This window comes from Citrus clementina, unplaced genomic scaffold (genome assembly GCF_000493195.1).
Source record: "Citrus clementina cultivar Clemenules unplaced genomic scaffold, Citrus_clementina_v1.0 scaffold_7, whole genome shotgun sequence".
Taxonomy (NCBI): Eukaryota; Viridiplantae; Streptophyta; class Magnoliopsida; order Sapindales; family Rutaceae; genus Citrus; species Citrus x clementina.
The window spans coordinates 511,791-528,429 of NW_006262075.1; the positions used below are offsets into that span (position 1 = coordinate 511,791).

The window sequence follows — 16,639 nt, forward strand, 5'->3', positions numbered from 1 at the left end:
TCGAGTTTGACCGTCACTTCCATGTTCCAGTGTCCCCGGCAGTGCGTGCAAGGCTTCACATCTTTCCCTCGATGACTACTAGGAAATGAGATCAACGGTTTAAAATGAGTTGTTGTTGTTCTTTTTTTTTTTTTCTTTTTGAATCTGAGCCATTGACGCTCCTTTCTTTCTTTTCTTTTTTCTTTATTGAATTACGATTGTATTTTACAATCATAAATTTATTGGATGAAAAAAAAAAAGTTAACAAATTCATTCTGCCATAGGAAGTGAGTGAATTTTACCATCATACTACAAAATCTAATACATATGTTACTATTTTATATAAACATGTTTACGCATTATCTTACCTTTTTAATTACACCAGCATTTATGTGATTACTTGGTTAAAGTAATTTTAAATAAACTTATTTTACGTATGTTATAGTAATATTGGAATTCTAGATATCAGATAGACCTTTTTTTCATATAAAATTATTGGTTCAGTTAATAAAATCTTTTGATGTGGTTATATTCGAAATTTCAAATGGTAATGATACAATTGTTAAAAAAATAAAAAAAGTATCAAGACATAGGGAATATGTGAATTTTTCTTTGAATTATACTAAAAGAAAAAAATTGATCAGCCTCGGCGAGAAAAAGTGTAATTGGCAGTTAAAAGAAATATTCTTTCGAGAAAACAAATATTTTTTTTTCCCTCAAAAAGATCCCAACTCCCGAGGTTTTGTTGGTAGGCCCATCACACATTCCATGTCCGACTCTCAAAAGTTAAAAACTCAATTCGCAGGTGTTTGGTATCTTAGCCACGACCAATCAGTAACTAAACTTTATGCGAAACTTCACTATTTGTCCAAATAAAAAAGAAAAGCGAAAGCCCACTTGCAAACCGAAACCTTTTTTTAGCCTTTTGGGCGAAGTTTGAAAACTTGGAAGACGGGTGATGCTCTGGATTCTTCTACCGGGCTAAAATGAAAACTCTTCAACAAATATTGCATCTCATAAGCTTGATAGAAGTGAATGTTAGTCAATCTGTGACTAGCCTAACCGGCAGTTTATTTATCCCGAGATTCAAAAATCTATCTAATTCATTTTAATTGACAATTTGGTCGGATCTTCATGTTTTGAATATAGAATAATCAACTTGTCATTTGGGGTTAATTCATGCTCTAACCCCGGTAAAAATATGGGGTTTAAATCATCACATATGGACTCTATTATTCCTCTTTTAATAATAAAAAAAAAATTAGATAGAGATAAGTATTTTTTTTTCAATAAAGTAAATGTGTTTGAGAATAAAAATTTAATTGTACCTAAAATAGTTCTTGATCTGTCCTTGTAGAATCTCTTTTACATATGGTTAAATTAATAATCAAATTAGTATTAAGAAAATTGTAAATCAACATACATCAATTGGTTAAATTAATAAAGTCTCTTTGTGAACTTGGTGATTTTAATCAAACTGGTCGCTTAATATTTCGCAAAGGGAATTGAAAGCAGCACGTGTCATGTTTATTCATCCATTACTTAAAGTCCATGCACATGGAGACAACATTTTAACCAATCGATATACCATTGAACTCCGATAAAAGCAAAAGAATCGATTGATTTCCTACATATAGATACTCGCACAGTACTCATGAACATCACTAAATTTTAGTCCCAAATTGTTGGAATATCAACCAATTAACAAGTTAAAAGACAATATCACCACATACATGTAAGAGGCCAAAACAACCGCACGAGACAGTGGGAAAATCGTTACATTTGAAGAGGAATAGGAGGATCCTTGTTTCTTCTCTTTTACAAATTAACTTCTTTCCTTGGCTTTATAGCATTATTGGCACCCTTCACCTTTCCTTGTTCTTCACAATTTTCTTCGAATACTCTGCAGCCGAAAAGCTCCAACGAGCTGCCGCTGCCACGACCACTTGCATGCTTATTAATCTCACTCAAAGAAGGCACTCTTTGAACCACTACCCCAGGTCCACTCCGATGGTCACGATCAGCAACATCAACTTTAACACCGCCACCATTTTTATTAGCTCCCTTGGCGCTAGCGGCCTTGAAAATTTTCATCATAATGGAAACTTTCTTCTCTTCCTCCTCTTTTACTATTGCATGTTGTGGTTGCTTAAGCCTATTGGGTTTGCACTTATTCTTCTTCTTGATGATTTGTCCCATGCATGAGACTTTTGGTGAGGCTGGTTCCTTTTGTTCGAAGCTTGAATTCTTTGGTTTTCTTCTAGCCTCCTTTGGAATAATGGGTATCTTTCTAGTTCCAGCTCCAGCTTTGACTGGACTCAGTGGTGGGCTTATTCGGAACGTCAATGGGGTCGCTGCTTTTGGCAGCAAGGCCATAATCTTGCCTTTTATTTTCCATTTCCTCTCCAGCATAATTCAATATCTATTTTGTTGCTGCTGGCTGCTGCTGCTTAACTACTTCTAATCAAAATCGAACAGGTACTTTTTTGCTTGGAAGCTTTTAGATTAAGATTGAAAGAGTTTACTTGACAGGGTCAATATGTTGGACACAGTCTGTGGAAAAAGGTTTCTGACTTATGGATTAATGCTTGATTCCTTAATGTAACTTTTGAATAATTTCCTTGATTCCTCAATGAAACCTTGTAGCCGGCAGAATTAATATTGTTATTATTCTGAGGACGGCATTCTGAATATATTTATGCCGCTCAAGCTATAGTAAAAACTAACACCTTCAAAATTCACATCCCAATAAATTTATCATTGTGGACCTCTTACATGTTACTATATGAAAGAAAATTAATAGGATAAATAAGTAACCTCTTAAATTACGATAATTTCAATTATGTCATCATACATATGTCACATTATTTTATATACAAATTTTGTTTCCCAATTTGTATAATTATTAATATTATCTCCTAAAACAACTCGTCAATTATATGAATTATTGAAAAGTAACACTTTACCATATTAACTTTTTAAAAGTAACAATTTATTACATTTTTTTCAATTTACAATAATTGATCATGGGATGGATCAATTACAGGGGTAATATTGTCATTGTAAATTTAAGTAGAAATGTTGTTTCGTACCAAGAGTAAGACAAAATTATAAATTCACACGGCATTGATTTATATAATTTTATTTTTATTTTTGGAGTTATTAACTAGGGATAAAATTGATATTTTACAAGTCGATTGGCATAAGTGACGGAAACGTAGTAAATTGTTATTTTTAAAAAGTTAATGAAGTAAAGTGTTATCTTTCAATAATTTGTGTAGTGATTTGTTATTTTGTAATACTTAGCATAATGAAAAGATATTATATATATTGTGAGGGTAATGAAGTGCTGGGACGATATTACACCACATTGTATATTAGTATAATACTTATTAAACTAATACACTATATGGTCTAATAGCGTTCGCATACTGACTCTATTAAACTCCGTATGAAAGAAAAATGAGGGCTGTCACATGAGAGATTACATATATATATATAAATAAATGAGAGCGCACATGCATGAAAATTTTTATTTATACTAAATGACAGAGATAAATAATGACTTGAACACTGACTCTATTAAACTATATGAGTTAATAACGTGTTGGCATGAAAAAAGAAAAAGGCACCTAAGAAGGACTATTTATAGCATCCTTTAATGTGTGTTGAGTGTGTGCGTGTATAAATATGGCATCCTTGTATATGTATGTATATATACAAGTGATGTTAGATAAAAATATTTAGAAAAGTTATCTCAAATTAAACTTCGTAAGTATCCTTCTGATATTTCGAAACTGGAAAGAGCAACCTTGCATTTTACCGGTAGGATCTAGGAACTTTGAAAGTCAAAAGTCCCAAAATTAGTATTATGGACTATACTTAATTTGTAAATCGTTGTCTCACTCTAATTTCTTTCAAGATCTTTTCTTCAAAATTAAGTCTAATATGGACTGTACTTAAAAGGTAGCTTGTTATTAACTCCGTGATTGAATTGTGTCATGCAAAGTCTAAATATTGTTGCTTGGAATTAGGCCTTTAACCACTATAAGCTCATTAATTAAGCTTGTAGGTTAACCTGGTAATTAGAAACTCAACAAAGCTGGACACTTAAAGTAACAGTAGCAATTCAACAAGATGGGGATCGAACCTCGCTCCCGCGCAGTTGGTGACGATCGATGGCCATTTTGGTAGTGGAATATCAGACCAATGAAGTTGGAAGTTCGTAATGATACAACATTGCAATTAGAAAAGAGTTGTAGGTACACAGCCAATTTGCAAAAGGTTTTACTTTTACATATAATTGAGGAGAAACAGGAAGAGCATCGTTTCTTTTCCTTCATAAGTTAACTTCTTTCCTTGGTTGTGCAGAACAAGGCATGATCACCTCGTTTACTTCCTCTTGATGATCTAGCTGCTCATATCCTCCAATTCAATTTCGCCAACCCACCACCATCACAGGCTACTCCCATATTTCGTCATCCGACGCAAAGGAGGCCTGTGATCAACAGTAACATCATCACATTGTTTTCCTCCCTTGAAAATTTTCCTTGTAGAAACTCGTTCATTCTTCTTCACATCTTTAGCAGATAACACTGGTGTTGTGTCCCGAGCTGGAGCTGGGTGCAATACTTCCTTTGGTCTGATCATGTTCTTCTTCTTCTTGTTATTTTTCTTGTTCTTCATGTTCTTGACTTGCCCCATGCATGAAACGTTCGGTGACGCTGGTTCCTGCTGTTCGAAGCTCAAATTCCTTGGCTGTCTTTGAGCCTCCTCTGGAATTATAGATACCATGGGACTACCAAATCCTTTTCTACCAGCAGCTGGACTGAGTAGTGGCGACAAGGGACGCAGCTTTGGCCAAGGATGCCAGAATCTTGCTTTTCATTTTAGATGGTCTCTGATGGTCTCTCCACACTATTTATCATTCTCTAAGGCCTCATAGTTGCGAATGCTCAAGGTTCAAAGCTTAGGAAATAGATAGGCGCAAATAATTCTTCGGGTCAAATAAGTGTGAGTTGTAACCGGCCAGCACTTGACATTCGACGTAATATCCCAGTTCTTACACTTGCTCTACTAACTTTTCATACTGAAGTACAATTAAACCTCAGTTTAAAAAAATAATAATAATAATTTTGCCAATAAACACCTTCAATCAGCCCCCCAAAACACCTGTAAAGCTTAATTTTAACAGTATTATTACAATATGTCATCGAAGATTGCCCACAAAAACACGTTTCCTCGATTTAAGGAAAAAAAAAATTATTGTGTAGCATGAAAATCCTCCAAAACTGTGTACACTGAATACTAAACATTTACAACATAGAAGAAGACCAATCTGCAAATAATTTTATCAGCTAAATGGAAAAATAAATTATACAAACAAGTTGTAAACTCAGTAACAATCTCTCAATAAACTTGGAACTGTACTGACTCTGATTTAGAGTCCGGCCTTTGGAATGATAGCATTCAGCAGTTAAAAAGATAAAATAACAAAATAACACCCAATGAACTGTCACGTCCGAGTTTTCTCTCGGTACAACACCTCAGGCATTCAAGCCTTAACGTGAGCTCTTGTCACCTTTGGTGTTCTTGTCATCTTTCGTCGCACTGTCATCTCTATTTGTTTGTGGTGTATACTGACTAGTCGACGATGGGGAATACCCCGGTGCACTGGGAGAGTACCCAGCACTTGGACTTCACAAAAGAAAAAAGAATTGTAAGAACAAATTGATTAAAAGCAATCTAAGTTTTAGTCAACATTGCAGAAAATTTTCTAGAACTTGGATTTCAATATCTGCTTACCTATACTGAGGTGAACTTGGGCTATAGTCTGGGTTTCCACCTCCAGCATTATATGGGCTGCAAAGTAAAAAGAAAAGCATTAAGGAAGGAAAAAGAAAAGCATTAACGCACGCTAATCTGTCCATATCTACAATAATACTATATTGGGGACCATGACCACTAAAGCCATTGTCAAGGCTCAAACCAAAAAGGAAAAGATGCATGTAAGATACAGTCAACATCACAAATAACATGAATAAACTTACCTGCTAGGGCTGTATGTTGGGCTCGAAGGAGAATAAGAGGGCGATGTCGGTGAATACGAAGATGATGTTGGACTGCGTAAAAAGAAAAGTTGCTTACAAGATACATCAACATAATCATCCAGATATAATAATGTTAAAAACAACAGAGATAAAATCATTAATAATTTAATCCCATCCAAGTCCAATCCCCAGCTACAGCAAGTCTTAGGTTCAACAGATATTTCAGTATATAGAATTCTATCAAAAACAAGACCTAATAAATTGGATACAGCTTTTAACACAAACATTAGACTTGACCACATATCGCACTATGGCTTACCTGTAATTTGGAGATGTAGGGCTGTACGGACTGGCAGGAGATAATCTTGGACTACTTGGTGAGTAGGCCAGCGACGGACTGTATTTGGCAGACTGAGGATTGTAGCTTGGGGATGTAGGACTATAGGTTGGTGAAGTTGGGCTATAACTTGGTGAAGTTGGACTATAACCAGGAGAAGTGGGGCTATAGGCTGGTGAAGTGGGGCTGTACGATGGAGAAGTGGGGCTGTATGACGGTGAGGTAGGGCTGTACGAAGGTGATGTTGGGCTGTAGGAAGGAGAGGTTGGGCTGTACGATGGTGAAGTGGGGCTGTATGCAGGTGAGGTGGGGCTGTATGCAGGTGAGGTGGGGCTATATGCCGGTGAGGTGGGGCTATAGCTTGGTGAAGTTGGACTGTAACTGGGAGAAGTGGGGCTGTAACTTGGAGAGGTCGGGCTGTAGCTTGGGGATGTTGGGCTGTAACTTGGGGAGGTTGGGCTATAGCTTGGTGAAGTAGGTGAGTACGATGGACTGGTAGGAGAATAGGCAGGACTGGTTGGACTATAACCAGGAGAACTTGGACTATAAGTTGGTGAGGTAGGGCTATATCCAGGCGAGGTGGGACTGTATCCAGGTGAAGTTGGGCTGTATCCAGGTGACGTGGGACTGTATCCAGGAGATGACGGACTGTAGCCTGGTGATGATGGGCTGTATCCAGGTGATGAAGTAGGAGAGAAGGCCATTCCACCAACATAAGGAGAAAACTGGGCATCCGTGACCGGGGACAGACGGAGATTTGGGCTAAACAAGTAACCTGGAGACATCATGCCATCATGATAAGGAGTCCCAGACACCGGAGAACGAGCAGGTGTCATGCCAAACTCCAGACCTTCCATATAACTAGGAAGCTGAAGTTCGATGGCATTTTTCAGCATCTCATCATTGAGATACAATGAACAGTCTCCTGTCCCAATAGGCGCAAGCTGACCTAACATTATATTCTCAGTGACCCCCCTCAAATAATCTGATTCTGCAAAGACTGCAGCATCAAGAAGAATGTCAACCGTTTCTTCAAATGAACATCTCATCATTGGTCCAGTATCATTCCTGTTGATGCCATGACGAGTGATGGCCATCAAGTGGCCTCGATAGGTCATCGTATCACAAAGTATAGCCAGATGTCGGTAATTCACATAAGAGCCATCAAAAGATATAACTACTCTCAATTCATCCAATAGCGCCCGACGAACTGCCTCAATTCCTAGTACTTCAATTATTTCAATCAAGTGATTGCTTGTTGTCCTTCTCGCATCAACATCTTCATGACACATAACGGCTAAAAGATTCACACCTTCAGTATCCAGCATCCACTCATCTTCCGACTTAAATCCTTCATTATCATCATATTTGGTTGTTTTACCCTTTTTAATAAACACCTTGTTGATATCAGGGATACCTCGAAGAGCCATTTCTGTCAGCATGTTACTCTCAATCTTCTTCAAGAAAACATCATCTTCAGCTGATTCATCATTCAATTCTCCCTTTGGAGCTTCATCATTCATTATGCGAATACGAAGGATGAGTTTATCAGCATTATCATCATTGAATATGCAAGTCAAATCATCATCGAACTCCTGATTTATCTTCTCAGCAACAGCTGCCATGCTTAATTTCTTATCAACCATCATTTCCCGATTCAGCTCTATGCGAAGCAACCAAGGAGATATTTTTTCAGGTGCAATGTCCTCGTCTGGCATCTCATAGTAAGACTTGACAAATTCAACATCCTCTTCAATAATTGTGCCCATGGGATCTGGATCATACCATACTTCTGTAGCTTCAGTAACACTACGGAGAGTAGTGTACTCTAGTGCACATTGAACATTCTTGGCCCTCTCCTTAGTTGAGTTAACGCCAGGTTTCAGAAATACAGAGAGTGAAGGAGTTTTGATTTTCTTAGCCACATTTATAATTTCCCTCAACCTTGGAACTCCTAGAGTGACATTCTTTGCGCTCACACCAGCATAATGGAACGTATTAAGAGTCATCTGGGTGGCAGGTTCACCAATTGACTGTGCAGCAACACAGCCAATCATTTCCCCAGGTGCTACTAATGACTGTAAGAATCGTGACTCAATTTCACCAATAACCCACTCAAACGCTTCACGGGTAAGCCTGTGCTCCTTCAACACCCTTTTACTGGCAAAAGTGCTACGGAGCAAGATATTAAAGAAAAGGGTGGCATTCTTTTGGGCTTCCACACTCAATGGATCTTCACCAGGAACAACTTTCAGCCTCTCCTGGAGCTTATCAACAGCTTCGACTACTTCCATTGGATGCATATCAGAAGGCCTTCGAGGATCAACCTTGAAAGTCTTCTGCGCATTCCAGATAAGTCTCTTAAGGTTAACAGGGAGTGGCCAAGAACTATCACCTGAGGTTGCTATCTCCGTTGCAAGCTGGTATCTATCTGCTTCAAGTTTCTGAACTTCTGCATCAAAAACATCTCGTAATTCTTTAATTGTTTTCAAATCATCAATATATTCTTGCAGCATATAATTCGGGTTCCAGTTTTCTTCATCCATCTCAAATCTGAAAGCCTTATCAAATTCTGACTTTTTCATCTTCAAAGAATCAAGTGTCTGTGATTCTATCCAGACTGAATCCATACCATCTTCGCCATAGAGAAACTGGATTACATCACCCAATGAGTTCCTCACAGTTCCATCATATTTTACCATTATATCTTCCATTGCCTTCACTAGCCGCCTCTGGATGTATCCGGTCTCAGAAGTCTTCACTGCAGTATCAATAAGACCTTCCCTACCACCCATAGCATGGAAAAAGAACTCCTGTGGGGTCAGCCCACGCAGGTACGAGTTCTCCACAAACCCTCGACTTTCTGGCCCATAATCATCTTTAGTAAAATGAGGCAATGTCCGATCTACAAACCCAAATGGGATACGCTTTCCTTCCACATTCTGCTGCCCCACACAAGCAGTCATCTGTGATATATTGATGAAACTTCCTTTGGATCCAGCTGTCACCATTGCCTTAAGATTATTGCTTTCTGATAAACTCTTCTGCGCGCTACTTCCAGCTTCATCACGAGCTGTATTCAGAACCTGAAGAATGGAGATATAATAGTATGAGCTAAAGGAACCAGAACAAAAGAGTCAGTAAAGAAGCAATTCTAGACTTCTAGTTAGGCACCTGGTTCACTTTGTTCTCAAATGACTCCATCATGGTCCGTCCAGGCTCAGGCTCTAAGCTTTTGTCTTGGGCTTGCTTAATAAGGTTTTTCACATTATTCTTTGCTTTAGAAATGGTATCGTTGATAGTTTCCATTGTTTTTGCATCAGCAATTGTATCTCCAATTCCAATACTAAAAGCATTCTGCAAAAGCCAATAGTTAACAAGCCACTGTGTATGTCCCAAGAACTTGCGAGCAGCATCTGGACCAACTTCCTCCCTGTATGCATGAGACCAAAATAAAAGTTTAAAAATTGTAGAATTTACTAAAAACAACGAAAAGCATTACCAATGGTGTTATACCTGTCTCTCTCCTAGTATTTTACATACTAGACATAAAGCAGAATAAAACTTGGTAGGGCTACAGCTTATGGTTTTTTCCACTGTTACATGTATGTTCTTTCTCCAAATATATTCATTCAATATTTATTTTTTGGCTCCCAAACTAATATACAAGCATGGCATGCCTGTTAAACATTATTTTCCTTCACTATGAGCCAAAATGATAGATATTGTGGCAGGTCTCAATCACATAACTAGAATATCCAAAATTCATACTTTTGACTACAATCTGCAATGTTGAAATATCTCTTGTTAACCATAAACCGAAAGGACTTACCAAATAACGTGTATAAGACTTCCTGTGGATGTGCCAAGGGTCTTCTTGCAAAGCGTTCCAGAAAGCAGCTCCCCTTTTTCTATTCGAACTAGGGTATCCCCTGCAGTGAGTATACCCTTGTCATTGTCTGCATGCCAGGCAGCCGTTCTGAATAGATTTATTTGCTTAGGTATGATCAGATTAAAAACTTGTTTCCCAGTCCAAAGAGGCCGAGGTTTTAAAATTGTGGGTTGAGGAACTTTCCCATCAAAATCCTCCCACCACATCAATATGTTCATGAAAACATCCTGCAGAAGGAAGTGGAAATCACACTTGAGTATCAACCAGGAAGAAATAACATTAAAGCAACCTAGCCCAAGTGAAATAGTTATCACTATTACCTTCTCAATGAAGGTATCTCTTTTAGTAATTTTACGGCATCCCAAAAGTGTATCCTGGACGATGCCCATTACAGGCCTATTTGATTGAGGAGACACAATGCATTTAGGCACCATCATTAACTCCAAAACTTCTGCTCTAGTTTCAAACGACTGAGGGACATGCATGTTCATTTCATCACCATCAAAATCAGCATTGTATGGCGATGTAACAGAAAGATTCAGGCGGAAAGTTGAGTATGGCATGATCTTGATTCTATGTCCCATAATTGACATTTTATGAAGACTGGGTTGACGATTAAAAAGAACAAAGTCCCCATCATTGAGATGCCGCTCCACCTGCAACCACATCAGCAATGGTTAGCACTTATTATGGAAAGGCAATAACTATTTCTAAACCAGTCCGAACAGTACCTTGTAACCAAGCTCCAAGTGGTGATCACTACTTTTCTTCAAGTAACGGAGATCGAGCCTTTGACCATCATCTCTTATGATATATTTGGCACCGGTTTTGCCAGGAGGAGGATGGGGCCCATATTCAACAAGCTCTTTTAACCTGTTATATAAATGAAAAAGCTTCCAATTCAACATGTATCTAAAAATAGTAGAAAAAAAATAGCAAATTTGACGCACACATACCTTTCAATGTTATACGGGGTAACAGTTTCTGGGTAAGTCAGATTTAATGCAATGCTCCATGGCACCCCCAACTGATCAATGTTGATAGTCGGGTCTGGTGTTATAACCGTCCTGGCAGAGAAATCAACACGCTTCCCCATCAAGTTACCCCTGATGCGCCCTTCCTTTGCCTTAAGCCGACTACAGATTGATTTAATCGGTCTACCTGATCGCTGAGTAGCCTGATCAACAGAGAATAAACCCCAGCAATAAGTAGAGATTGAAAATATGCATATGCATGCAACTTATGCATGTGCATGTTAGCAACTGTACCCTTGGCTGCCCAGGCAATTCATTATCAAAATATGTGGCTATGTGAAACTGCAACAATTGTGCAAACTCGGATATGATATGTGCAGGTGCCCCATTCCTCTCCTGTCTCCTCAAATTCTCATTGTGCCGAATGATCATTGCCAATTGATGAGTCAAATCATCCTATAGTTGGCAATAACAAGTAATCAGAATATATATAGATAGATAGATAGAAAGAGTGAACGAGAGATAGTCATGCTCAGGTACAAATGTTTGCACTCTTTAAAATGTAGATGCAGAGTTTTACGATGTTGTAAGAATGCACATTTTAAAAGTGTGCCATCTACATCTTTATATATAAAATAATTCTCCAATGAGGACATCCTCATTTTAACAAAGTAAGGATGCCACTAATAGAAGAAAAAAACCCACAGATTTCAGCAACAAACAAAAAAACAGACTCCAATGTGTTCAAATATGTATTTTTATATATTTTAGTTGCATCATCATTTTGTTAAAGTGAGGCTGCAGGCCCTGCCGGACCTGCTGACCCTAAAAACACGAGCAAACAATTGCCAAAGTGGGAGCAGCAATATAGTCTTTCTCTAATAAGGACATTGTCACTTTGTTGCCACTGAAATTAAAAAAAGAAAAAAAAAACAGATATTTCAATACATTAGAGCCTCCTCTTTTTTATTTTTTATTTTTTGCTTGTTAGTGTACAGAAATCTATGTTTTTTTATCTGTTAGTGACATCTTCACTTTGTTAAAATAAGGATGTCCGCAATAGAGAATTTAATTACTATTATTATTGTTGTTGTTGCTGTTGTTGTTGCTGTTGTTGTTGATGTTATTCACCTTAAGAATACTTGAACATTAATTAATAAAATTTCATTATTGCACCGTAAATTGGACAAAAGTTGGGATTAAGGTAACAATCCTAGAAAAGTGAATACAAAAATATGAAATGGGGACTTGCCTCACTCCTAGAGGAGGTATCCATCATCACCGAGGGCCTCACTGGAGGTGGAGGAATTGGAAGAACCTGCAGAATCATCCAATCTGGACGAGCATACTTAGGATTCAATCCTAAGAGTTGACAGTCCTCATCGCTTATCCTCTTTAGAACACCAAGAACCTGAAATCCAGTCAAAAAAGTTAGAATCACGAAACAAGCAGGTGAAAATGAGGATAGGTATATACTGAATTTGGAATGAGATACCCTTTCAGCAGTAAGTGTCTGCTTTCTTTCAACAGGTTCAGGAAGTTGTTCCTGATCATCATTCTTTTTCCTCTGAGCCTTGTACTCCGCAATCATCTTCATGCCTTCAATAGTCAGCTTTGGTTGCTGAGCACCACAGCCACCCTTCTTCTTTTTAAGAGGTTCTTCACCATCTTGACCAGGTACATCAATCTCATCACCACCCTCACATTTAGTTTTGTTTTTGCATGCATCCAAAATCTTTTTAAGCCTGTTCTTGGGATTCCTAATTTTCAAGGCTTGCTTAAACTTGTGATCGTCCTGCTTGAACAAGAAGTAAATCATGCATGAAGCAGAAAATAATATACTAGAATTCCAAGGGAGGAAGAAGGAATAAGGCATACAAGGAATAACAAGATTCATCTCATCTACCTCATGAGAAACCAAATAGAATGAAAAAGGGAGGATTATTCCAACAGTTTAAATAACCTAGTCCACATGGAAGGCCTGCGTCAAAATGCATATATGAAAGCCTACCACAATCCACTCCAAAACCATAACTCGTTTACAAATCCTGTTTCCCAATGTCTAATGGTGAAATTGACCACATCTATTTTTTTAACTGCACAAGGTCAACCCTGCATGCATGAATAAAAAATTATTTACATCTACCTAATCAAGGTTTGTCATATGTGTGCCAAATGATTAACATTTAAAATGTCTAATTTTTCAGTTTTTAAGAATCTAACGAGTTCTCTGAAAATGATGCGAATGTCTGATATCAAATACTATTTGGAATCCCCTGATGCTAGCAAAAAAGCCAAGTGGGAAAAAATTCAATTAAAACCCATTGTGATCTATAACTACTGATAATCAAAATAAGGATTTTAAAATCCAAGAACCAGAATCCTTCTACAAAGAAGGCAGAACAAACACAATATCTGCCTTAAAAACACAACGAATGGTAAGGGCTACCTCATCAGCAAGAATTTTTGAGCAATTGAAGCAAACAGATCGCATGATGCTGAGCACAGTCTTCATAAACCCTATATGAAACATCGGCTTAGCAAGCTCCAAATGCCCAAAATGACCAGGGCACTCCGCCATGTTGGCCGTACAAGTCTCGCACTTCATCTTTCTGTCAATTGTACCAAGCCTAGGGTCACTCAAACCTCCTGGCTTCGGCTTCCCTCTCTCGGTAGTTTCACCATGCTCAATCTGTACCACTGACATTTGCCTCTGTATAAACCAAATAGCAATTATTCAATCAACCGTTAAAAAAATTATCAACTATCAAGAACCATTTGCAGTGTCTTCAGTGTCCAAAAATATCATAGGAAAAATGATACAGAGGAAAAAAAAAACACATTTTCACAACGAGTAGTGAAACCAGTGCTCTTCACAAGCTTCAAAAGTTCAATTTCCCCCTTTTCCTCCCCTTTTTTCCCGTTTATCCTCAGCAACCAAACAAACTACTAGGAATTACAAAAGAGATATTCGAGAGGAAATTACAATTTCATCGGGACTGAGAATGCCGAACTGGACCATGCGGACCTTGGCCACCTCCGCCGGGGAGTATGGAAATCGCGTATCCATGGCGATCGAATGTAGAAAACCCTATTCTAGGGTTTCTGAAAAATTGGGAAGTATAGTTTAATTATTTAAAAAGAAATTTTTTACTTAATAATAACTTATGTTGTTGCTTTTTTCCTCTTTTCTCAGTTTCTATTTCGTAAAAACTTTTTGGGTTGGTTACCGTTGTTATTTGACACAGAGAGATCGAGGGATATTGATTCGATAAGGGTCTCTCTGAATCCTCTGCGATCGAAAGAGTGAAAGAGCTATCCCCAAAGGCATATTTATAGACGAAACAAGCCGCCTAGGTCACGAGACCGACCTTGTTTAAGTGGACTGACTAAAATACCCTCTTGCAATTGCATTGATAGCGGCCAAAAGCCCAAAAGAAGACGGAGATTGGAGAAGGTGTTACTTTGAAACGGACCAGGGAATGGATTTTTCAATCCTCTATAGAAACTCATTTTAACACTTTTAAGGGGTTTAAAAAAATAATAATAATAAAATAGGAAAGCATGTATCTTACTTCATCAAAGCTTCTTAAATTAAATCTGAGTTAATTTATTACAACTTTAGCTTGAATCCCGCATCATTTAGGAATAAGATAAGATCTCTTGTTTATTCAATATTATTTCCACAAACATATAGAACATTTTCTATCAAAAATTAAAATAAAAAACATATAGAACATTTTAGATTTAACCACCTTTTTTATATTTATTAACACATGTAGTATGTTGTATTCAAAATAATAATATGATTATTTTGAACAATTAGACTTGGACAAGTTGTCTAACGAGTCACTCATGATGGATTAACCCAACCCAATCCAACTTGACCCATATAAAAGTTAGGGGTGGGCACGGGTCGGGTTGGGTCGGGTTGAACATTAACCCGACCCAACCCGCATGTAGAACGGGTTGAAATTTTTCAACCCAACCCAGCTCATTACATATCTCAACCCAACCCGTAGTTTTACGGGTTGGGTTGGGTTGATTGGGTTAGACTTTTAAAAAAATTCATTTTTATAGTATAATTAAATAGTGAATAAAAATAAATAAATTAATTAAAAAACTAAAAAATACAAATATTAAAATCTTTAGAACAAATCCAATATTTTAAAGTTTTTTTTATATTTATATTTTTAAATTTTTATTTGAAATATCAAAATTTATATAATAATTTTTATATACATACGGGTTGACCGGTTGGGTTAAGTTGATTGGATTGGGTTTTTGAAAAAATCTATTGTTATAGTCTAATTAAATAGTGAACAAAAATAAATAAATAAATTAGATAAACAAAAAAATGTAAATATTAAAATCTTTAAAACAAATCCAACATTTCAAAGTTTTTATATTTATATATTTTTTAATTTTTATAGAAAATATCAAAATTCGTATGATAATTTATATATATATATATATATATATATATATATACGGGTTGACGGGTTAGGTTAGGTTAAAAATTTTTAACCCAACCCAACCCGCAAATAGTGCGGGTTGGGAATTTAATAACCCAACCCAACCTGTTTATTTTATCAACCCAACCCAACCCGCAAAAAATCACACAGGTTGGGTCAGGTTTACGAATTGGGCGGGTTGATGCCCACCCCTAATAAAAGTAACCATTACTTTGACAATTATTGATACTAGTGTTTATATAAAAAGAAGTTGAGGGGAAGTTGAATTAGGGTGGAAATCACTAACTTCTCTTCCTCTTTGTTTTCTCTCCTCTATATGCAAAATAAAAAGAGCATAGAACCAATTATAGAGATTTGAGAACTCAGTGATTCCAACCTCATCACTTATCCTCTTCAGAACACTAACCACTAAAAAAACACTTAACAGATGTCAACGTCATGAAACATGTGGCTTAAAATGAAGATATAATCATATTGCATGTGGTATGATCAAATGAGTTTCTTTTAAGAAGTTCAGGAACTTGTTTCTGATCATCATTTCTTTTCCTTTAAGCATGGTAGTTGGCAATTATCTATTCGATTTTTAACTTAATATTGTTGGATTTTAATCTAATGTTGGACTTATATGTGAATAATGATGTGTTATGAACTATTATATTAGGGCAAGCCTAATTAAAAGTAATCTATTAAGATTTTTAGTAATATTGGCTTTAATGCATTAGATAGGGTGTGTGCTTTTGATGTGCAGAGACGTAAGGGTAATTTATGTTTTAATGTTGGGTTGAAATAAGAATATTTAAAGATAACAGAAAAGTTATCTATATAAGTGATCATGGTCCTCAGGTCACATATATCATTCTATTCTCTGCTTGCATCATATCATCAGAGAGAGAACGCAGAAAAAATGAAAGGATTCTCTATGAGAACGTGTT

The 16,639-nt window shown here is 36.9% G+C and overlaps 2 protein-coding genes and 1 pseudogene across 2 annotated transcripts; all 3 read right to left on the reverse strand.

The window, feature by feature from the left end:
• Positions 1-1,755: 1,755 nt before the first annotated feature.
• Positions 1,756-2,355, reverse strand: LOC18036976 (annotated as a pseudogene).
• A 2,079-nt stretch (positions 2,356-4,434) lies between these two features.
• LOC112096742 lies at positions 4,435-4,773 on the reverse strand. The gene has a single exon (XM_024180386.1). It carries the CDS (start codon positions 4,771-4,773, stop codon positions 4,435-4,437), a length of 339 nt encoding a protein of 112 aa, XP_024036154.1.
• A 541-nt stretch (positions 4,774-5,314) lies between these two features.
• LOC18036941 (DNA-directed RNA polymerase II subunit 1) lies at positions 5,315-14,519 on the reverse strand. Its single transcript, XM_006425294.2, has 14 exons — positions 14,219-14,519; positions 13,682-13,945; positions 12,728-13,027; positions 12,485-12,643; positions 11,527-11,688; positions 11,215-11,435; positions 10,990-11,131; positions 10,579-10,914; positions 10,199-10,485; positions 9,541-9,799; positions 6,349-9,452; positions 6,030-6,101; positions 5,785-5,841; positions 5,315-5,676 (listed from the first exon to the last, which is right to left on the reverse strand). The coding sequence occupies exons 1-14, from the start codon at positions 14,300-14,302 to the stop codon at positions 5,541-5,543; spliced, it is 5,583 nt and encodes a 1,860-aa protein (XP_006425357.1). The 5' UTR covers positions 14,303-14,519; the 3' UTR covers positions 5,315-5,540.
• Between the last annotated feature and the right edge of the window lie 2,120 nt (positions 14,520-16,639).